Source organism: Trichomycterus rosablanca, chromosome 1 (assembly GCF_030014385.1).
Source record: "Trichomycterus rosablanca isolate fTriRos1 chromosome 1, fTriRos1.hap1, whole genome shotgun sequence".
Classification (NCBI taxonomy): domain Eukaryota; kingdom Metazoa; phylum Chordata; class Actinopteri; order Siluriformes; family Trichomycteridae; genus Trichomycterus; species Trichomycterus rosablanca.
The window spans coordinates 73,375,105-73,398,782 of record NC_085988.1 but is presented as its reverse complement, the minus strand read 5'-3'; the positions used below and the strand labels follow the sequence as shown (position 1 = coordinate 73,398,782).

Below are 23,678 nucleotides of genomic sequence, written 5' to 3'. Positions count from 1 at the left end.
ACATTAATGGCTGTGTGTTGAGTTATTTTCAGAAGACAGTAAATCTACACTGCTATACAAGCTGTACACTGACTACTCTAAGTTATATCCAAGTTTTATTTCTATAGTGTTGTCCTATGAAAAGATATAATGAAATATTTGCAGAAATGTGAGGGGTGTACTCACTTTTGTGATACACTGTATACTCCAGCGGTCCCATTAACCGACCAGGCATACAGAAATGATTGGCTAAATCTGAGGAAGGAGTTGAGGGGGTTGGGCTGGGTTAGAGATTGGCTGATTCTTTGGAGGCCAGACCCACTGTGACTCTCTGACCAGGATATCACACAAAGCAAGTTCCAACAAGGCATGGTTTGACGAAAAAAGGACAGAGCTCTGATTTCAACCCAGTTAAACACCAGGCAAGGCTTTCTTGTCCAACCAGGATAAACTGGTGAATGAATGAATAAATGAACCGAGTTAAACTAGTCTACAATTTTCCCTCAAGTCGATGCGATAAGATTTCAAAGCCTTAGGCATTAATATGGAGCCCAGCTATAACAGTCTCCACTCCTTTGGACAGACACAGAGTGAGGGGAAACCCGGGGGAGAGGTTGTATGAAAATCAACAAGCATGGCTAAGGGAGAAGTTCCACTCCTTCACCCAAATTCTTTTCTTTTTCCCCCCCTTGTTTTTTCGCTGCTTCCAGCTATAACAGTCTCCACTCCTTTGGGCAGACACAGAATGAGGGGAAACCCAGGGGAGGAGTTGTATAAACATCAACAAGCATGGCTTAGAGAAAAGTTCCACTCCTTCACCCATGCCTTTGTTTTTTCACTGCATCCAGCTATAACAGTCTCCACTCGTTTGGAAAGGCTTTCAACTAGTAGGTATGAATTTGTGCCCTTTTGGTCAAAAGAGCATTTGAAAATCAGGAAATAATGTTGCTCACAATCAAATTTTCAAATCATCCCAAAGGTGTTTAATAGGGTTGAGGTCAGTGATCTGTGCAGGCCACTGGAGATCCAAACCTGTCAAATCATGTATTTATGGACATTCCTTGTTGCACAGTCATGCTTGAACAGGGCAGCGGTAGCTTAATTGTTAAGGTACTGGATTAGTAATCAGAAGGTTGCCAGTTCAAGCCACAACACTGAAAAGTTGCTTCTGTAAAGTTGCTTTGAGACAATGTCTATTGTAAAAAGCGCTATACAAATAAATGACTTGACTACTGTTGGGCCCCTGAGGAAGGCCCTTAACCCTCAATTGCTCAAACGGTACTCAGTTATAATTGTAAGTCACTTTGAATAAAACTGTCTGCTAAAGAATGTGAATGAAAGGAAAGGCCGTGCAGCCATTGTACGGCGCCCCTGGAGCAGAAGGTTAAAAGCCTTGCTTAAGGACTCATCAGTGGCTGTTGGGATTCAAACTCTCAACCCTCCCAAAGCCCACTTGACTACCACTGTCCCTAATCTGTCCTCTACTGTCCCTTATCCACCTGTTAGCAATGGGTGAGGCTGAACACCTAAACTCCTAAAAGAAAATTAGGAGTGTCCACATACTTTTGGGCATAAATATGGTATTACTGTCATTGGTCTGGTTTCGCTGGCTTATTCTTGAGCATAATGGTATTTCTGTTTTTGTCGTGATCTTAAGTGGGTATCAAAAGTGATTAAAGTTTTATTACCACTAACTATCAATATTTCGGTCTCTTGATAACAACCTCACCCAGCATGTAATTACAGACCAGTGACTACAGACGACTTAGTCAGGGCAAGTGACGTTATCCATCCCTGACGTCTATTAGACGAGTCCACGTAGCATCATCTCAGCCCCCTGAAGCCTGTGTTTTACAGCTTACACCTAACACCATGGACAGCAGAACTGCAGAAAGACGAGCCATCTGTTCTGTTCTGCGAATCAAGGCGGCATAATATCGGGATATTTATGGCCTCTGCCGAAAAATGAAGCCCTGGTGTGAAACTGCTCAGCGTGTACGGCGGACTAAAATGAACTCCGTGTGTGGATAAACACTTCTGATTCTCTCCTGTCGCACCTACGCGGCGCTCATGGGAGCAACTCTGGAGCAGCATGTCAGGGATTGTTATCCTCAGAAACCGTGCAGAACCCTGTAAGAGCGAGCACATGAGCATATGTACCGCTGAGGTAAAAGAGGGAAGAGCAGGTGGGATAGGGATTAGCGTTGAGAACGTGCAGAAGTCAAAGAGAAGAAAGCGTGGTTGGGAGAGAAAAAGAAAAAGAGAGAGTTTGAGGAATGAGATGCGAGAAGGCTGGCTAAGCACTTAAGCTGACTTGCACTTATTTACTAACATTTTTTTTTCATTTCCAAAAAAAAAAAAAAATACACTTTGGTCCTAACAGGTTTCAGCAGATTTGTGTTCTTCGACTGTTGTTTACTTAAACTTGAGAAATGAAATGTTCACTATGGAAGCACTTCTGTAAGTCGCTCTGGACAAGAGCATCTGCTAAATGCAGAAAATGTAAAAAAAATAAGGAAAAAATTAATGGCAGTTGCTTATTGATTACTCAACTTGGGAAAATCTGTATTCCTACCAAATATTTCTTTGGATGCCAATGAATAACCGGTTAGGTTTGCACTACACAATTTTAGCCCTGACTGTCCACTCGCCAAATCGGCATTCTCCTAGGGCATGAGAAACAGTTCTCTATCATTATGTGTGAATTGGCACAATGCAGTCAGACAAGTATCGTTCTCCTGGCAACCGCCAAACCCAGACTCGTCCATCGGATTGCCATGACGGAGAAGCGTGATTCGTCACTCCAGAGAACACGTCTCCACTGCTCTAGAGTCCAGTGGCGGCGTGCTTTACACCACTGCATCTGACGCTTTGCATTGCGCTTGGAGATGTAAGGCTTGGATGCAGCTGCTCGGCCATGGAAACCCATTCCATGAATCTCTCTACACACTGTTCTTGAGCTAATCTGAAGCCACATGAAGTTTGGAGGTCTGTAGCGATCGACTCTGCAGAAAGTTGGCGACCTCTGCGCACTATGCACCTCAGCATCCGCTGACCCCGCTCTGTCATTTTACGTTGCCTATCACTTCATGGCTGAGTTGTTGTCGTTTTCAATCGCTTCCACTTTGTTATAATAGCACTGACAGTCGACTGTGGAATATTTAGTAGCGAGGAAATTTCACGACTGGACTTGTTGCACAGGTGGCATCCTATCACGATACCATGCTGGAATTCACCGAGCTCCTGAGAGCGACCCATTCTTTCACTAATGTTTGTAGAAGCAGTCTGCATGCCTAGGTGCTTGGTTTTATACACCTGGGCCATGGAAGTGATTGGAACACCTGAATTCAATTATTTGGATGGGTGAGTGAATACTTTTGGCAATATGGTGTATATTCATTGGTATCAACTAGAGATGGACCGATCGGGTTTTTTGGCATCGATTGCGATCTCCGATCTCCTTTCAGGACAATCGGCCGATAGTCGATTTCGATCGGGGGGGGGTTGGGGGGGGGGGGGTGATGACATGCAATTTTTAGCGCAAAATCAGCAGTAAATAATAAAGTAACCAAACAATTATTTTTTTTCACCCACAGGAGACATATCTTATTAGTCTAACTGACCACACACACACACAGGTTCAATGTTATCCAGTTTAGTCTGAAAAAAACTTAAAAAGAGCCTCACAGTGAAGATAAACCGAAAGCAACAGCGTGTGTGACATGCAATTTTTAGCACAAAATCAGCAGTAAATAATAAAGTAACCAAACAATTATTTTTTTTCACCCACAGGAGACATATCTTATTAGTCTAACTGACCACACACACACACAGGTTCAATGTTATCCAGTTTAGTCTGAAAAAAACTTAAAAAGAGCCTCACAGTGAAGATAAACCGAAAGCAACAGCGTGTGTGACATGCAATTTTTAGCACAAAATCAGCAGTAAATAATAAAGTAACCAAACAATTATTTTTTTTCACCCACAGGAGACATATCTTATTAGTCTAACTGACCACACACACACACAGGTTCAATGTTATCCAGTTTAGTCTGAAAAAAACTTAAAAAGAGCCTCACAGTGAAGATAAACCGAACAGCAACAGCGTGTGTGTGTTTCTTTAAAAAAACGCTTTGTTCACAGTGTCGCTTTAAATGATTCTGATTCAGGAGTCGAATGTGACGCGTAAGTGTCTCTCTCCGTTTTTACTGTTATTAATAAATGCTGTGGTTTTAAATAAACACCAGCTACTACAGAACATTTTGTGTGACTTTCTTACATTAAAAAGCTTCATTAAAAAGCTTAATTAAACCGCTATTACCACAGAGCGGTCACCGAGTCAGACTCGTTCCGTCTGTGGAGCTAAAAGTTCTGATTACCCTAAAAGTTTAGCAGATTATCCTGAACTAACGAATTTGGTAATGAATAAACTTTTGCCTCTGATTGGCTCTGTAACGTTTCTGTTCTCATTTACATCAAAAGCAAGAACCACTTACGATTGACCAAACTGAACACTGTGCAGATAAATGAATAATGTGCTGATAGAATCGGCTCAGATGTGACCGGGTTGTATTATCTTTTTAAAGTAAATATTTCAGTCAGCAAAATTACATCGTATGTATGATGCACAACGTTAATTCTGTTATTTTAGGTCGTGAAGAGCTTTCATGATGGTTTCTGTATGATGGTTGATGAATGGTGATGTGATGGTTCGTGTTTTGTAGCGCAAAGTCTGGATCAATTCACTGAGCTGTTAAGCTTAACATGATCTTTATATATCAAGTGATCGGATCGGCTACATTTGGGAAATATCGTCCGATCGTCGATAGCATATTTTGATTGAAAATCGGCCGATATCGATTTAAAGTCGATCGATCGCCCCATCTCTAGTATCAACAAGGTGTCAAGCTACAGTCAATGGTAACGCAAGACACAAAGTGAGGCGAAACCTGGGGGAGGAGTAGAAACATCAACAAGCATGGCTACAGCAATGGTTCCACTCCTTTACATTTACATTTTCAGCATTTAGCAGATGCTTTTATCCAAAGTGATTTACAGTACTGGGACAGTTTAGTGTCTAAGCAATTGAGGGCTGAGGGCCTTGCTCAAGGGGCCAACAGTGGAAACCTGGCAACGGTGGGGCTTGAACCAGCGACTTTTCGATTACTTGTCCTTACCCCCATGCTACAACTGCCCTCACTTCTTGTTGATGTCTATTTCTTGGAAGAATTAAAAACCCTGTGTCACACATGGTATCATGTTATGCTCCTTGTCACTTCTTGTGGGTGTTTTGGTGACAAAACATACAGACTCATTGGCGAGATCTCCTGGTGAAAGATTGCATAATGTGCGACCTCCTATCGCTGATCAGTCATGAAGTGTGGAAACCACGACGACTTAAAGACTCCTGATTACAAGACAGTAAGTTGCAAAAAGGTCACAGCAAAAAGGTCCTGGGTTCGATCCCCTGGTGGGGCAGTACGGGTCTTTTCTGTGCAGAGTTTGCATGTTCTCCCCATGTCTGGATGGGTTTCTTCCGGGAGATCCGGTTTCCCCCCACAGTCCAAAGACATGCAAGTGAGGTGAATTGGAGAGACTAAATTGTCCATGACTGTGTGTGATATAACCTTGTGAACTGGTGAATCTTGTGTAACGAGTAACTACCGTTCCTGTCATGAATGTAACCAAAGTGTAAAACATGACGGTAAAACCCTAATAAACAATAAACACACATATTTTAATGTCGCTGTGGCTAAATATGGAAAGCAATTATAAAACTGGTGGTGCAGTGTTGTTTAAATTAAAATAAATTCTCTAACTGTTGTTAATGTTAATTATTATAATTATAATTACACCAAATATTACAAATGAGGTCACTGGGGTGGTGCAGTAGAAACTTATACTGGGTTCGAATCTCCAGAGGTGTTATCGGCCAATCATGAGTCTGCATATAGACATGAGTCGGGGTTGGCTGAGGCCCTGCAATGGATCGGTGTTGTGTCCTGTGTGTGTTACTGCATTGTAGCCAGTGATTTCGGAAACCGGACCCACCGCAATCCTGACCGGGATAAAGCAGTGGTAAAACATGAAAATGAAATACAATTAAAAAGGGATTCTAAATTCAAAAAGTGATTAACTGCACTGCATGTACTTACAGATCTTCCACTCTATTTCCCTGAAATTACCTCATTGATCCACTGCCTTCTGACCGAGGGCTCTAAGGTCAGGGAGGATCAAAGGTCAGGTCACTGCGGTAGACGAGAAGATTCCTAGATTTCACTGGTTTCAGTCCTGAAAGGATCAGACACTGAGCACTTCTCTACTGAGCTAAGCTCATAAACCATTTCTTTATATATTAAAATATATAATATATAACTTGCTTTTGTGGTCTCGCTGGGTGTGTTCGAAAAGCTAGTGTGCTGTCTACATAGGCAGCATTTTACGTCATCCTGTGCGCGCTCCCGAGAAGGAGGCTGTTCGAAATCCTAGATGCCTTAAAATCCTCACTTCTGAGGCATCTTAATATTTCAATGTTATTTTGGCTCAAGAACGAGTGAGCATCCGACGCTGCCTTAGTGATCAAGGTAATCCCAGAATTCATTGCGGGTCGGGTGCTCTTCTCTCACAGAAAAATAAACATGGCTGATGGGGCGGAGAAACGAATGGAGTTGTTATTAAACGTAAATAAAATATTACAGATTTTTAACTTGTATAAACTTTATTTGCAAGTTCGGGCTTGTCAGGAAATTTAACCGTTATCGGTACATGAAGGAAGATGTTATATTGACGTTAGCGTGCTGTGCTACCTCAGTTTATTGGTTTTAATGGCAAGATGCTAAATGCTAAACGCGAAAGCCGATGGAAGTAGCGCGTTCGAATAACCTGCCTTATAAGTCAATGACTTATTAGAATCCTCTCTACTGAGGCAGCTGCCTATGTAGACAGTAAGACAGCAAGGCAGCTCCCTAGGTTTTCGAACACACCCGCTGTGTCACTCTTACCCTCAGTAACTACACTCACTCACGAGTGAATTTTATTTACCTCTCAGCAGCCCTTGATGGGTGGTCTGTGATGCAGCAAGAGAAAACACAGCTACCACAACAACTGAAACACATGGTGCTCAACCACTTGCTGAAGTGAAATGAAACAGCACTATGCTGATCTGTTTACCGGCATTTTCCTTTTGTCCTGCTCCTCTAAAGTGACACTTTTTTAGTTGGGTGTCTTTCTGTGGTGCTACCAGACTCATGGTGGGTTATCTTGCCCTAAACATGCTGTAAACATGACGAACTATGCAAACGTCTGCCTTCAAATGTATATGACTGAAGTCTGTGCCACAGGCTGTATAAATATAAATGTTTCTCCTGCAATAATGTAATATGTAATGATCCAAGGGACAAATCATAGAAGGGATCTGCTGTATATCAGTTCTGGCCTCTTTTTTGTGCCCTTGTAACTCACAAGAGCTATTTTTCCTGAAAACGCGTCATGTCAGAAGCGGAATTCAAAAGCTGGTGAAGTGGCTGATCGGCGGGATCGAACAGCTCTACATCAGAAGATCGTTGGTTTAAATCCAGTCTCAGCTATGCAGCCATTGTTGGGCCTTTGAGCAAGGCCCTCTATCCCTGTCTGCTCCAGGGGCGATATACAACGGCTGATCCTGTGCTCTGACCCCAGCTTCCAAATGAACTAGAATATGTGGAAAAAGAATTGCATTGTACTGTACATGTGTAAATAAAGCCATTCTATTCTATCACAACACCAAATCAGAAAAAAAGTTGGGACAGTATGGCAAATGCAAAAAAAACATAAACAGTAATTTTTACATTTACTTTTATTTCATTGCAGACAGTTTTTTCTGGTCAACTTTTTGTTTCAAACAGTCATTATCAGCAGGTGATCGTAACCATGATTTGGTACAAAAGCAGTATCTTTAAGGGGCAAAGATGAACAGAGGATCTTGTAGTGTAAGAAAAATATTGAAATGGTTTAAAACAATGTTCCTAATAAAAAGATTGTCCCAACTTTTGTTCAGATTTGGGCTTGTACCAACATACCTAAGCACTGTTTCTACACTACATCACACCCATCTTACCTATTCATGCATATCATTTACATTATATCATTTACATTATGTCATTTACATTGTTTCACCTTTATGTTCACCACATTTTCCAGATTCAAAGCAACGTACATCCACACTATTGAGTGTTGGGTGCCTTGCTTAAGGGCTCGAATGTGGTGAATTTGATGAATGGGTAAATGTAGTGAATGGGTAAATGTGATGAAGGTAGTGAATGTCATAAATGTGATGAATGGGTAAACGTGGTGAAGGTAGTGAATTCGTAAATTTAGTGAATGTAATGAATGGGTGAATGTGATGAATGTGATGAATGTGTAAATGTATTGAATGTGATGAATGTGTAAATGTAGTGAATGTGATGAATGTGTAAATGTAGTGAATGTGATGAATGTGTAAATGTATTGAATGTGATGAATGTGTAAATGTAGTGAATGTGATGAATGTGTAAATGTATTGAATGTGATGAATGTGTAAATGTAGTGAATGTGATGAATGTGTAAATGTAGTGAATGTGATGAATGTGTAAATGTATTGAATGTGATGAATGTGTAAATGTAGTGAATGTGATGAATGTGTAAATGTATTGAATGTGATGAATGTGTAAATGTATTGAATGTGATGAATGTGTAAATGTATTGAATGTGATGAATGTGTAAATGTATTGAATGTGATGAATGTGTAAATGTATTGAATGTGATGAATGTGTAAATGTATTGAATGTGATGAATGTGTAAATGTAGTGAATGTGATGAATGTGTAAATGTAGTGAATGTGATGAATGTGTAAATGTATTGAATGTGATGAATGTGTAAATGTAGTGAATGTGATGAATGTGTAAATGTAGTGAATGTGATGAATGTGTAAATGTAGTGAATGTGATGAATGTGTAAATGTAGTGAATGTGATGAATGTGTAAATGTAGTGAATGTGATGAATGTGTAAATGTAGTGAATGTGATGAATGTGTAAATGTAGTGAATGTGATGAATAGGTGAATGTGACCATTGAGTGTTGGGTGCCTTGTTTGAGAACCCAACAGTGAAAACCAGCTTGGTTGGGCTTTAACCAGTGATTACTAGTCCAGTACCCTAACTGCTGAGCTTCCACTGCCCTTAAAAACATTAAAGATGGCACTTGGTGAGTGCAGCAATCTAATGCACTAGCTAGCTATCGACCAGCTGGGCCGCCACACAGGCTTGACTGGGTATGTCTGTATGGAAGGGAAACTATTGAACATTCACTGCAGCCTCTGCTGTCTGGTCGAGGCATCTGCACTAGCAGTGGATTATCTGAAGAACGTAGCGTATCTCTCTGAATGCGATGCAGCTCTGAGACTCCACTGCGGGTAGGTGATAATATGCGGTTGGCGTCTAGGTGCGTGATAGTTTCAGCCTTTGTAAGCCAGTGCAGGGGGTATACTATCGGCATGGTTCCAACGGTAGGGTACTGACGACTACAATCTCATAAAATATATAACTGTCCTATAAACCTAAAATGATTATACACAGCCTGTATGTGTGTGTGTGTGTGTGTGTGTGGTTTTATAAAAAGAGAAAGCAACTCCCTAGGCAGCTGACTCAGTTAGTCTATTGACTAGCTCCCACCCCCTCCCATACAGCATCTCATCCAAATGTGTGTCAGGCAATTACACACTGGGAGGTGTCTGTTGGGGTCCTTCCCCCCAGCCCCAGGGCCCGAGTCATTACGGCATGTGCTGTGTAATGGACGAACGGCCCAGAGCGCTGCCAAATAACCTGCTAATCCCACAGGCCTTCGCACAGGGTGGCTGGTTCCAAAACGGGCCCAGATCACACACTGCCAATGCTCACGGGCCATTCTGTTTACCTGGGGGGGGGGGGGGGGTAGTCCATGAGTGATTAAACCCCCCAGGTTCAGTAACATTTTCTTAGATCTCATAAGTCTTTTGAGCATTTAAGGGCATTTCAGACACTGCCAAAAGTCTTTCTAGTTACGGTGCTAATATGTGGTGACTGAACTGCCTCACTTTGAACAGCACACCACATTTTAAAGTGTCAATTTATAAGCAGTTATTAGGAAGTAAACAAACTGTCATGCATGCTAAGCTGTAATCATGCTGGTAAATTATGATGAGCAATAACATGCTTGACTGGCTGCAATATTGCGCCGAATGAAAAGGCATTCTTCGAAATCAAAGCTCACAAGTCAAGCATTAAGTAGTCAAGGCAAACAAATCCATCATCTGATGGTCTTGTATTGGTCATATCTCTATCTATGTTCTGTTTATTCTGAGCTTCACCCAGCTCAGATCAAGGGTTATGAATAATATTTATTTATCAAAATTTTAAAGTCATGTTTTACACTTTGGTTACAATCATGACAGAAATTACTGAGTTACGAGTTCATCAGTTTAATGTCAAACACAGTCATGGACAATTTTTTATCTCCATTTCACCTCACTTGTCTTGGACAAGAGATCAAAATCTGAAGCCAGGATCAAACCGCCTTTAAAATGACAGGCCCATTTAATAAAGATAAAATCAAACAACTAAATTCAGATTCAATTCCAACCTCACAGGGTGGCAAATGATAAACTACACCGATCAGCCATAACATTAAAACCACCTCCTTGTTTCTACATTCACTGTCCATTTTATCAGCTCCACTTACCATGTAGTTCTACAAGTACTCACTGTAGTCCATCTGTTTCTCTACATGCTTTGTTAGCCCCCTTTCATGCTGTTCTTCAATGGTCAGGTCTCTCTCAGGACCACTACAGAGCAGGTATTATTTAGGTGGTGGATCATTCTCAGCACTGCAGTGACACTGACATGGTGCTGGTGTGTTAGTGTGTGTTGTGCTGGTATGCGTGGATAAGACACAGCAATGCTGCTGGAGTTTTTAAACACCTCGCTGTCACTGCTGGACTGAGAATAGTCCACCAACCAAAAATATCCAGCCAACAGCGCCCTGTGGGCAGCGTCCTGTGACCACTGATGAAGGTCTAGAAGATGACCAACTCAAACAGCAGCAATAGATGAGCGATCGTCTCTGACTTTACATCTACAAGGTGGACCAACTAGGTAGGAGTGTCTAATATAGTGGACAGTGAGTGGACACTGTATTTAAAAACTCCAGCAGTGCTGCTGTGTCTGATCCACTCATACCAGCACAACACACACTAACACACCACCACCATGTGCTGAGAATGATCCACCACCTAAATAATACCTGCTCTGTAGTGGTCCTGTGGGGGTCCTGACTATTGAAGATCAGAGTGAAAGCAGGCCAAAAAGGCATGCAGAGAAACAGATGGACTCCAGTCAGTAATTGTAGAACTTCAAAGTGCTTCTATATGGTAAGTGGAGCTGATAAAATGGACAGTGAGTGTAGAAACAAGGAGGTGGTTTTGGTGTAGAATCGGTGAAGATTCTGAGAACAAAATGGATTTTGTCCAAGCACTGTCCAAATATGATGAATATGACACAGACAGGTTTATACCTTCCTGTACCAGGAAAGATCTAATATGACCCATGTTTTTTTCTGTGGTTGGAAACCAGGATGGGCAGTATGTGCCAAATACTAGTCCTGTGGTGGTCCTGACCATTGAAGAACAGGGTGAAAGCAGGCTAAAAAGGTATGTTGAGAAACAGATGGACTACAGTCAGTAATTGTTTTAATGCTATGGCTGATCGGTGTATAATGCTGTATCTGGGCTGCGTTTAACTTCAACTGTACAAAGAGCTTAACAAATAAAACCTGGCATTACTTTAATACAAAAAGACACAGCAATGCTATGTCTAGTAATAACTTCTGTTATTTTTGACAGAACTTACATAGCAAACAATTCTGTCATAATTATTTCTTCCTCTTAGTTCCTTTTTTTGGCTTTTCGTTTAAATTTTTTTGTGTGGTGATAAAATAAATCTAAACACACAGCTGGTAGAAAGTGATTATGATCATTACAGTTCATTACAGTTCATTGCAGAACATTGTTAAATAGTTAAAGTGCACTGATTTACTATAAACTCTGGTTAAACCTTTGACCAAGTATATTTTAGAACCTTAAGAAGTCTTAGAAACTAAGAAGCATTTACCAGTCAATCAGAATTTAACATTTTCTGTGATCAGGCTATCAGGTTAAATAGAAACAGGAAAACAATGTAGTACAAAAACAGGTAGAAGGGAGGAGGAGGAAATGCAGAACCTCAACAGCAGCAGATAAAGCAGATTAAGATCTCACTTTACTCAACAAATCTAAACACCTACATAACCCCAAAGGGAATATATAAATATATATATATATATATATATAAACTGTTGTACATTTGTGTGTGTGTGTGTATATATATATATATACAGTATATATATATATATATATACACAGGTATATATATATATATATATATATATATATATATATATATACATATATACAGGTATATATATATATATATATATATATACATATATATGTGTGTGTGTGTGTGTGTGTGTGTGTGTGTGTGTGTGTGTGTACAACAGTTTAGTAAATAACACCAAGAGACTAAACTAGCCTTAATGAAATGTGCAGATGTGCAGTCACCAAAGCAGCCTGATGTGGAACATCAGTGTAATCCAGATGAAACTGTATGTACAACACAGACATCAAGATATTGATCTGAAACCAAGAAAGCTGTTTAAATGGTTGTTTACTGAACAGCTCGGATTTTTAATCCTCTGTCCAGTCACGACCAGTAAAAGCTGCAGTAAACTGTATTTATTTGATTAAAGACCGCATTTCTAAGTGTTGGCTGCATTCAAAACCACAATCCAACATCTTCTCAAGATAAAATTAAGGACAGCAAACAGTCCATGCACATGCATACTGTCACATACAGATAACGAGGTGTTTAAATACTTTTCACATTGTAAATGCAAACACAGTAGCAAAAAAGAAAAGCACCTAACACCGTAAAATAAACAACTATACGCTGAAAGACATAAAGCATCTGAATAATCAATAATCAGCCACGATTATCGGCTTTTATTGAGAAATATGGTGCACGTACATTCAGGGCAGATATAAAACTGGCTCCGCGTCTCTCAGCACCGCAACCCAGCGCACTTCACACTCCAGTAAAAATAAACTCAACTTACCCACTCCGTATTTTTCCTGCTCTGTAGGCATCCACATGTTTGTAGGGTTTTTATTCCATTAAAAGAGAAAACGAGGTGAACGGTACACGGTTAAACAGCTGAATTAAAACACACATCCTCCTCACTGCTGCTCGCGCTCAACCGGTCTCATTGTTCAGATTGCCGGAGCGAACTACGGTGCTCAAGCGCTCACACACACACGCACGCACGCACGCACGCGCACGCACACACACACACACACACACACACACTGGTGTAGCTGATACACCGCAATGCACTCTGGGAAATGTAGTGAAATCACGTTATACACTCGGTAACGTGTGGGGGTTCGTACTTAAGTGTTTATACATAAGCTTTCTCTTTTCTCGCGCATTACAAAGTAATTAAAAAGATTAATATATTTTTATATAGTATTTATGTTTTTTATCATTTATTGTTGCTGTAAATATAATAAATATTTGCTGATGAATACCACAATGTTACCTTTGAGTACACAGCATGAGTGCACTGCAGTACATCTTTAATTTGCCATTTAGCGTCTGTTAGCATACAGACCGTCATTCGTGCTCAGTGATACCACGACACTGGAATTTGCCAAATACATATCATTTCTGTATTTCTTCGGAAAACCCTTTTTTAATTTAATGGGACGCAATTTAGTTGAATGCACCCCAGTATGTCAGTCACCAATTGCACACATTAGATAACATTTAACCCTAACAATATGGCGCCCTTTCTGGATGCTAAACCTAGCTGCGGCCTATATTTATTTTCCATGCCTCTAATTTTCAAACTAGGGAAGATCCTACACGTATTAGGGCCACTTTACAGATAAATATTGTTTAAAGTTTGTAATAAACTGTGTTTATTTAGAAGAACGTGTGCCACCGGTGCGCTCGGCGTCTGCGTCGTTGCCAGTACCTCAACCGAGCCTTATGGACTTGTACGATAAACTAAAGCCGTATGGCATTGCTATAAATGGTTGCATTAACGGGTTTAGTTGTCATGTTAGTTGCACATAAGTCGCACACACAGCCACTTCAGACTCAACTCAGACTAGTTTCTATTGACTCGGACTCGCAAAAAATGACTTGTGGACAACAAAAGTGAGCAACATTAGTTACGTGTGACAATTTTATATATATATATTAAAGCAATAAGCCACGAGAGGCCGTGCATTACTGTGATTTTAGCACGGGGATGACGTTTTTGGCACAACGCGAAGCGGAGTGCCTAAAACTTCTTTCCCCGTGCTAAAATCATAACAGTAATGCACGGTCTCGAGTGGCTTATTGCTTTTATAAAACGGCGGTCAACATAAAATATAATAAATACAACAATGTTTAATTCATAAATGTATTTATTGTGTATAAACTTACAATAAAGCATTCTTCCGCGACGCAAAATAGTTCGATTAACAGTGTTGCTAGGCAACATGAGGGCGAAAATAACATTAATTTTTTCTATTCAGTGGCGTATTAATATGGAATGATGTGAGGTGGTCCTAGGTGTGCGTTTATCGGGGATTTTACAACGGCTTCGAACGCGGCTCAGCCAATCAGATTTTAGGACCGGAACTATCCGTTTTATAAATATATATACAGTATATATATATATTACAAAATAACATTATATTTCTAATGGGACAACACACGCTTATAAATTTAATAGCATCTGGAACAACATAAGCTAAGGTAAGCAGTGGTTATGGATTTTTTGCTGTGTTTTGGATTTTGGCTGCTGTGCCGTAATTTGCAATGAAAACAAAACGTCAGTTTAAGCTTTTAACTGGTACCTAGTAAAGTAAAGGCACTAAGTAAAACGGCTAAATACAGTCGCTAATCTGTTGTTGTTTTTTTATCTGAACTTACATATTATTTGTTTATTTCCATGCTACATTTCCAATATATGTTTTGTGTATATTATATTGACTCGTGACTTGACTCGGACTCTAGCCTAAAGACTCGTGACCTGACTCGGACTCTAGCCTAAAGACTCGTGACTTGACTCAGACTCTAGCCTAAAGACTTGTGACTTGACTCAGACTCTAGCCTAAAGACTTGTGACTTGACTCAGACTCTAGCCTAAAGACTTGTGACTTGACTCGGACTCGTATTTTGTGACTTGTGAACATCTCTGGGTGGAAGCGTACAATACAAACAATGACCCAAAAAAGGCAATCATGAGTTACTGGATAACCACACTAACGAGCATTGAACGCTGCCCTCAGTGCTTGTGTGCCGATCCCATGTACTGAGACGTGTGCTTCTCTGAACTGACAAGCCCACGACGGCTGCACTCCCTTTGGCCATAATATTTCGACTGTATTCTCATAATCATTTTGACTTTAATCTCGAAATAATTTCAACTTTATTCTCATAATCATTTTGACTTTAATCTCGAAATAATTTCGACTTTTTTATTATAATCATTTTGACTTTAATCTCAAAATAATTTCGACTTTATTCTCATAATCATTTTGACTTTAATCTCGAAATAATTTCGACTTTTTTATTATAATCATTTTGACTTTAATCTCAAAATAATTTCAACTTTATTCTCATAATCATTTTGACTTTAATCTCGAAATAATTTCGACTTTTTTATTATAATCATTTTGACTTTAATCTCAAAATAATTTCGACTTTATTCTCATAATCATTTTGACTTTAATCTCGAAATAATTTTGACTTTATTCTCATAATCATTTTGACTTTAATCTCGAAATAATTTTGACTTTATTCTCATAATCATTTTGACTTTAATCTCGAAATAATTTCGACTTTATTCTCATAATCATTTCGACTTTTTTCTCGAAATCGAAACTTATACGACTTTATTCTCTAAATGAAAACACATATTTAAAACAAATTTTTTTTTTTACAGTGGCCGTAATACGCTATCGTACTAAGACCTATTTCTATTAGTACAAAATAAATAAGTCACCAATTTTCAACACATTTAATTTCAGTTCCTTAAAAAGAAAAACGTCACTGAAATGTTTCAACATTAAAATGCATTTAGAAACCAATTTGAATCAGCCAAACAGCTATCAAAATGAACTACAGATAAATTAAAATCTGATAAGTTCTATTTAGATGGTCAGAAAAATATAATGTGGCCTAGCTTACACTTATTATAGTAGAGTAAGTGATATATAGACTTGTAAAATCAATACATTCAGTACATCAAGTCATTAGGTATTTGCCAACAATTAGCAAACACATTACATTTCATTACCTAGAGTGGAAAAATTGCCTCATCTTACAAATATGAGTAAATTAAAAACAATTGTAAACGTTAAGGCTGTATTATAAATACACCTCTTAGATATTTTTATGAATAAGCAATTGTATGGTGCTACTGGAGCAGAGAGAGTTATGGGTCTTGCTTAAGGGCTCTGCCATGCAGCCACTGTTGGGCCCTTGAGCAAGGCCTTTAACCCTGTCTGCTCCAGAGGCGCCGTACAATATCTGACATGGTGCTCTGACTCCAGCTTCCAAACAAGCTGGAATACGCAAAGAAAGAATTTCATTGTACTGTACATCTGTATATGTATATATAACAAATAAAGGCATTCTAGAGGGCATTCTCTATGTTTTAATCCATAGTTTCCTTTGTTAAGCTCACCTGACTATCTTAGGATCTGTTTGTTTGTTTATTGGAATTTTAACGTCATGTTTTACACTTTGGTTACATTCATGACAGAAACGGTAGTTACTCATTACACAAGGTTAATCAGTTCACAAGTTTATATCAAACACAGTCATGGACAATTTTGTATTTCCAATTCAACTCACTTGCACGTCTTTGGACTGTGGGAGGAAACCGGAACTCCCGGAGGAAACCCACGCAGACACGGGGAGAACAGGCAAACCACCCACCTGGGGATCGAACCCAGCACCTTCTTGCTGTGAGGCGACAGTGCTACCCACTGAGCCACCGTGCCGCCCCTATCTTAGGAACTTGAACAACCATGTAATATTTCTTATTTCAGTGAGGTATAAATATGAGGTGACAGGGCTATCATCTATCATCTATCATCAAGGTAAAAATTAAGATGTTTACCTGTTTACCAGCTGTACCTGTAATAGACATTTGCTGGGCAAAAATGAATGTATTTTGCCCCCATGCAGAAGGGTGGATGGTTATAGAGGTCAATATTTATTTAAGGATCACATTTAAAGATTCAAGGCAGATGGCAGCATTTTGGAACACAAGTTCTGCTGGAGACTTGAACTTTTGCTAAATGTGTATATGGCCAATTGAGACATCATTTGACTGGTGTAACAAAAGACATGCTTACATAGAAAAGTACCTAATCCCTACTATTAAGTATGGTTGAGTATATGTGTTGTTTTGGAGCTATTATTGCAAAGGGAATATCACAAACGATTGAGTGGCAAAGTGTGCACTGTGTACTCTTCCTCTTCTTCCTTCAGCAGCTCCTGTCAGGGGTCGCCACATTGGATCATTTGTCTTCATTTTGCCCTGTCCTGAACATCATACTGTCACCTCAAACACCTGCATGTCCTCCCCAACCACAGCCATAAACCTCCTCTTCAGCCTTCCTCTCCTCCTTCTGCCTGGCAGCTTCATCCTCAGCACCCTTCTCCTGATATAACTGTAATCCATTATGATTCTAGCTAATACACAGTTGAATCAAAATGACATAAACTACGTTTTGTCACGTAAAACAAACGCGAGAACTGACGAGGGGTTAAGTGATACCATGTCCAAAAAACAACAAGTGATCAAAGCGTAAAAGCAAAGAAAAAAATAAATGAATCTGAGTGGATTTGGCAACGCAACCAGCAGGGATTGTTCTGTTCTGTAGCGAGTTGGAGGTTAATAAATATTTTTTATTTATAAATATATATTTTACAAAAATATTTTTGTAATGCAGTGTTGGTATTATGGTTTGGCGTGGAAGATAAGTTCACAAATATTGTAAAGCTTGTGTGTGCCAATGTATTCTGATAGAAACTATATTATCCCCCTCACCGCTAGGGTGGCCAGCCGTCCGGCTTTAGATCGGACAGCCCGGTTTTTCAGCTGCCAGTCCTCCGCCCATGCAATGCTAGGACGGACACTTAAACATTCTCCTTTTGGAGTGAACTGGTTACATTTATGATCAATATTATCTGTCATTGGCTCAGGTACATGTCAAAACAAATGCTTTGTATTTCATTGATTTAACAGCCTCATTTGACTGCTTATAGTGCTACCTATCGTGGACCCTCTAAATGCTAGTCTGTGATTGGGTGGTTGAATTTCGCCCGCTCGCTCTGTTCTGCATACACCTCTACTTGAGTCAATTAGTCAGCTCTCATGCTTAGGAACGCTGTAAAAATGCCAAATATATCAAAAGTAGACACAACATTTGGTGAGTAAAACAGTAATTTGTTATAGAATTGTTGCTTAAATTGGTCAAAAACTCTGTTATATGGGTTATGGTTTCATTCTGTGTGTTGCAGTAACATGCCCCCCTGTTCCTGGTATGACGTCCTCCTTTTGGGGGTGTAATGTCCTCCTTTTTGTGACTATGAATGTGGCCACCCTACTCGCCGCACTCATTGCCAGTCGCAACCGACTGATACAGATATTCAACATGCTAGGTATCTCTCTTCGGGCCATTTAGATTGAGTAGTTGAACAGTTTACACATAGCGATTGAGAGCCGAGTTTAGATCGCAGAGCGAACGCCGAGTTGCTCCTGAGCTGCCACATCTAGGACAAAAATCGTGTAGTGTGAACTAGGCATAAATGAACCAATTGTTTAGCCTTGTAAAAATTGTTGAAATATTAGGTCTTACTAGGTGTACTATGAGTATGTAGAATACATTTAAACACTAGGGGTTGGATGTACTATGCATTTGTTTTTAGACACAATTTGGCTGTGTTGTGTGCAAAAAGCATAGCATACTATGAATGAAATTGTCATGTTAGCTTAAAGATAGATATTGTGCCTTTGTGAGCTCATTATACCTTTTTAAAATGCCACGCATACTAAACCTTAGTTAGTGTTTATTAACTAACTAAATCTTTTTCATCTTCGCAGAACTGCAGTGCTAATATCCTCTGTGTCAAGACGAAATACTACACGTTGGTCAACAGAGCTTGGTAATAATATGCTCTATTAAGCATTGTACTAAAGAACCCAATACTGCTGTATACTAAAACTGATGCAGCTTTCAGCAGCTATTGACTCACGCTGCTCAATAATTAGAGTCTAAGGGCACATCTGCCTCTTTTCTCATTGATGAGAGTCTTTTAGCATGAGATAATAGACTACATGAGTATTAATGTGAACAAAGAGGTAAAGACGTTCACCAATTGGCTCCAGACTTCAGCTGTAAAGTTCACTAGAATTGATCTACTGTAGAAAAAGCTATATTTAAAACTTGCCAGCCAGGCACAGATGGACAATAAAAGCCCCTTGAGGAAAATGTAGTTTAAATTTTTTATTGTGAAGGTACTGTGTGAAGTATATAAAATCTTAGAATCAGCAGAAATACTGGTTATGTTGAGATTTTTTTTCTGTGTCCTGGTCTAATAATCTTGTTCCTTTATCTCTCATAAAACAGACTCCCAGAACACACACTTAAAAACACATAAGGGAAATATAGGCACAGGTCTTTTAGCTATATCCAGGAATAAACCTATATAATCTATATTTAATCTATGAGCAGGGCTACTACAGGTTTTTAACATTGGATCTGTACCTGGTCAGACTGATGAGGTGTATAGAACCTTTAAATTTTTTGGTTAAAGTAATTATGTCTCTTGTACTTTGTGCCAGTAGTTCAGGGGACGATCCTTACTTGTTCTTTACTAGTTAAGACATGGTTTGACGGTCGCTCAGGTGACGCAGCGGTAAAAACACACGCTGGAACCAGAGCTGGGATCTCGAATACATCGTATTGAATGTCAGCTCCGCCTGCCGGCTAGGCTGAACGGCCACATGGACAACGATTGGCCTGTTGTTCAGATATGGGTGGTATTAAGCCGGATGGGGTCTCTCTCTCATAACTAATGCAATTACAACCTCTGCTGGCTGATTGATGGCACCTGCACAGAGATGAGAAAAGAGTGCTGTCAGGCTGTGTCTCTCCGTACACAGTGCTGAGTTGCACCTGTCAAATTGTAGGTGATAAGATGCATACGGCTGCTGCCCACGTGTCGGAGGGGGCGTGGGTTAGCTTCATTCGGCATTGGTGGAAGCATGACACAATCGGACAATTGACGATTGGATGCGCTAAAAGGGAGAAATGCATTATACATATACAGTATATATATATATATACAGTGTATCACAAAAGTGAGTACACCCCTCACATTTCTGCAAATATTTTATTATATCTTTTCATGGGACAACACTATAGACATAAAACTTGGAAATAACTTAGAGTAGTCAGTGTACAGCTTGTATAGCAGTGTAGATTTACTGTCTTCTGAAAATAACTCAACACACAGCCATTAATGTCTAAATAGCTGGCAACATAAGTGAGTACACCCCACAGTGAACATGTCCAAATTGTGCCCAAAGTGTCAATATTTTGTGTGACCACCATTATTATCCAGCACTGCCTTAACCCTCCTGGGCATGGAATTCACCAGAGCTGCACAGGTTGCTACTGGAATCCTCTTCCACTCCTCCATGATGACATCACGGAGCTGGTGGATGTTAGACACCTTGAACTCCTCCACCTTCCACTTGAGGATGCGCCACAGGTGCTCAATTGGGTTTAGTCCATCACCTTTACCTTCAGCTTCCTCAGCAAGGCAGTTGTCATCTTGGAGGTTGTGTTTGGGGTCGTTATCCTGTTGGAAAACTTCCAGTTTTCGAAGGGAGGGGATCATGCTCTGTTTCAGAATGTCACAGTACATGTTGGAATTCATGTTTCCCTCAATGAACTGCAGCTCCCCAGTGCCAGCAACACTCATGCAGCCCAAGACCATGATGCTACCACCACCATGCTTGACTGGAGGCAAGATACAGTTGTCTTGGTACTTCTCACCAGGGCGCCGCCACACATGCTGGACACCATCTGAGCCAAACAAGTTTATCTTGGTCTCGTCAGACCACAGGGCATTCCAGTAATCCATGTTCTTGGACTGCTTGTCTTCAGCAAACTGTTTGCGGGCTTTCTTGTGCGTCAGCTTCCTTCTGGGATGACGACCATGCAGACCGAGTTGATGCAGTGTGCGGCGTATGGTCTGAGCACTGACAGGCTGACCTCCCACGTCTTCAACCTCTGCAGCAATGCTGGCAGCACTCATGTGTCTATTTTTTAAAGCCAACCTCTGGATATGACGCCGAACACGTGGACTCAACTTCTTTGGTCGACCCTGGCGAAGCCTGTTCCGAGTGGAACCTGTCCTGGAAAACCGCTGTATGACCTTGGCCACCATGCTGTAGCTCAGTTTCAGGGTGTTAGCAATCTTCTTATAGCCCAGGCCATCTTTGTGGAGAGCAACAATTCTATTTCTCACATCCTCAGAGAGTTCTTTGCCATGAGGTGCCATGTTGAATATCCAGTGGCCAGTATGAGAGAATTGTACCCAAAACACCAAATTTAACAGCCCTGCTCCCCATTTACACCTGGGACCTTGACACATGACACCAGGGAGGGACAACGACACATTTGGGCAGAATTTGGACATGTTCACTGTGGGGTGTACTCACTTATGTTGCCAGCTATTTAGACATTAATGGCTGTGTGTTGAGTTATTTTCAGAAGACAGTAAATCTACACTGCTATACAAGTTGTACACTGACTACTCTAAGTTATATCCAAGTTTCATGTCTATAGTGTTGTCCCATGAAAAGATATAATGAAATATTTGCAGAAATGTGAGGGGTGTACTCACTTTTGTGATACACTGTATATACAGTATATATATACTGTATATATAAGGACATGGTTTGACAAGTGTGGATTAGAAAAAACTGAAGCATCCTGAACAAAGCCCTGACCTGAGCTCCATTAAACAACTTTGTCATGAATTTTAATATCTAACTTTAAATAGGATCTTTGTTTTAATGGACACAACTTTCCACAGATACAGTACATCTTGTGAAAAGCATTCCCAAAGGAGTGGAGGCTGTTATAGTGCCAAATGGAGGAAGGCAACTTCTTATTAGCGACCATGATTTTGGATTTGGGATGGTCAACATGCTCATATTCATCTGTCCAAATACTTTCGGTCATTTAGTGCAGGTTACATTTACATTTTAAGCATTTAGCAGATCCTTTTATCCAAAGCGACTTACAGTCTAAGCAATTGAGGTTAAGGGCCTTGCTTAAGGGCCCAACAGTTGCAACCTGACAGTGGTGGGGTTTGAACCAGCGACCTTCTGCTTACTAGTCCAGTACCTTAACCACTAGGCTACAACTGCTTTTTAGGCAAATAGAATGGCCTGGTATTGTACTGTTGAGAAAGGGTGATAGAGAATCTTGTTGCATTGGTAGTATTGAACAAAATGCTTTAATAGGACAGTGGTAGCTCAGTGGTTAAGGTACTAGACTAGTAATTAGACGGTTGCTGGTTCAGTCCCCACTACTACCACTGATGGGCTTTCGAGCAAGGCCCTTAACCCTCATTTGCTTGCATGGTATTCAGTCTTAACTGTAAGTTGCTTTGGATAAGAGTGCTAACTGCAATACATGTACAGTACATTTACAGTTTATACTATTCAGTAAATGAGTAGTTCTTTAAAGTTACCTACCAAAAGATCTAAATCTTCAAACCCTAACTCCAGTACAACCAACTTGACTTGAATAGGATCAGCTCCACGTACCATATAGGAGCACTTTGTAGTTCTACAATTACTGACTGTAGTCCATCTGGTTCTCTGCATGCTTTTTAACCTGTTTTTACTCTGTTCTTTAATGGTCAGGACCCCCACAGGACCACCACAGAGCAGATATTATTTAGGTAAAGGAACATTCTCAGCACTGCAGTGACACTGGCATGGTTGTGGTGTGTTAGTGTGAGTTTGCTGGTATGAGTGGATCAGACACAGCAGCGCTGCTGGAGTTTTTAAATACCATGTCCACTCACTGTCCACTCCATTAGACACTCCTTCCTAGTTGGTCCACCTTGTAGATGTAAAGTCTGAGACAATTGCTCATCTATTGCTGCTGTTTGAGTTGGTCATCTTTTAGACCTTCATCAGTGGTCATAGGACGCTGCCCACAGGGTGCTGTTGGCTGGGTGTTTTTGGTTGGTGGACTATTCTCAGTCCAGCAGTGACAGTGAGGTGTTTAAAAACTCCATCAGCATTGCTGTGTCTTATCCACTCATTCCAGCACAACACACACTAACACACAACCACCATGTCAGTGTCACTGCAGTGCTGAGAATGATCCACCACCTAAATAATACCTGCTCTGTGGGGGTCCTGTGGGGGTCCTGACCATTGAAGAAAAGAGTAAAAGGAGGTTAAAAAGTATGCAGAGAAACAGATGGACTACAGTCAGTAATTGTAGAACT

General features: G+C 40.3%; 1 protein-coding gene across 1 annotated transcript in view; it reads right to left on the bottom strand.

Annotated features, from left to right (window-relative positions):
- dock4b (dedicator of cytokinesis 4b) overlaps positions 1-13,294 on the bottom strand; it is a 222,192-nt gene extending 208,898 nt beyond the window's left edge. Inside the window, exon 1 of the mRNA XM_062996182.1 lies at positions 13,180-13,294. Coding sequence (XP_062852252.1) covers positions 13,180-13,216 — 37 coding nt within the window. The 5' untranslated portion in view covers positions 13,217-13,294. The remainder of the gene's footprint in view (positions 1-13,179) is intronic.
- Between the last annotated feature and the right edge of the window lie 10,384 nt (positions 13,295-23,678).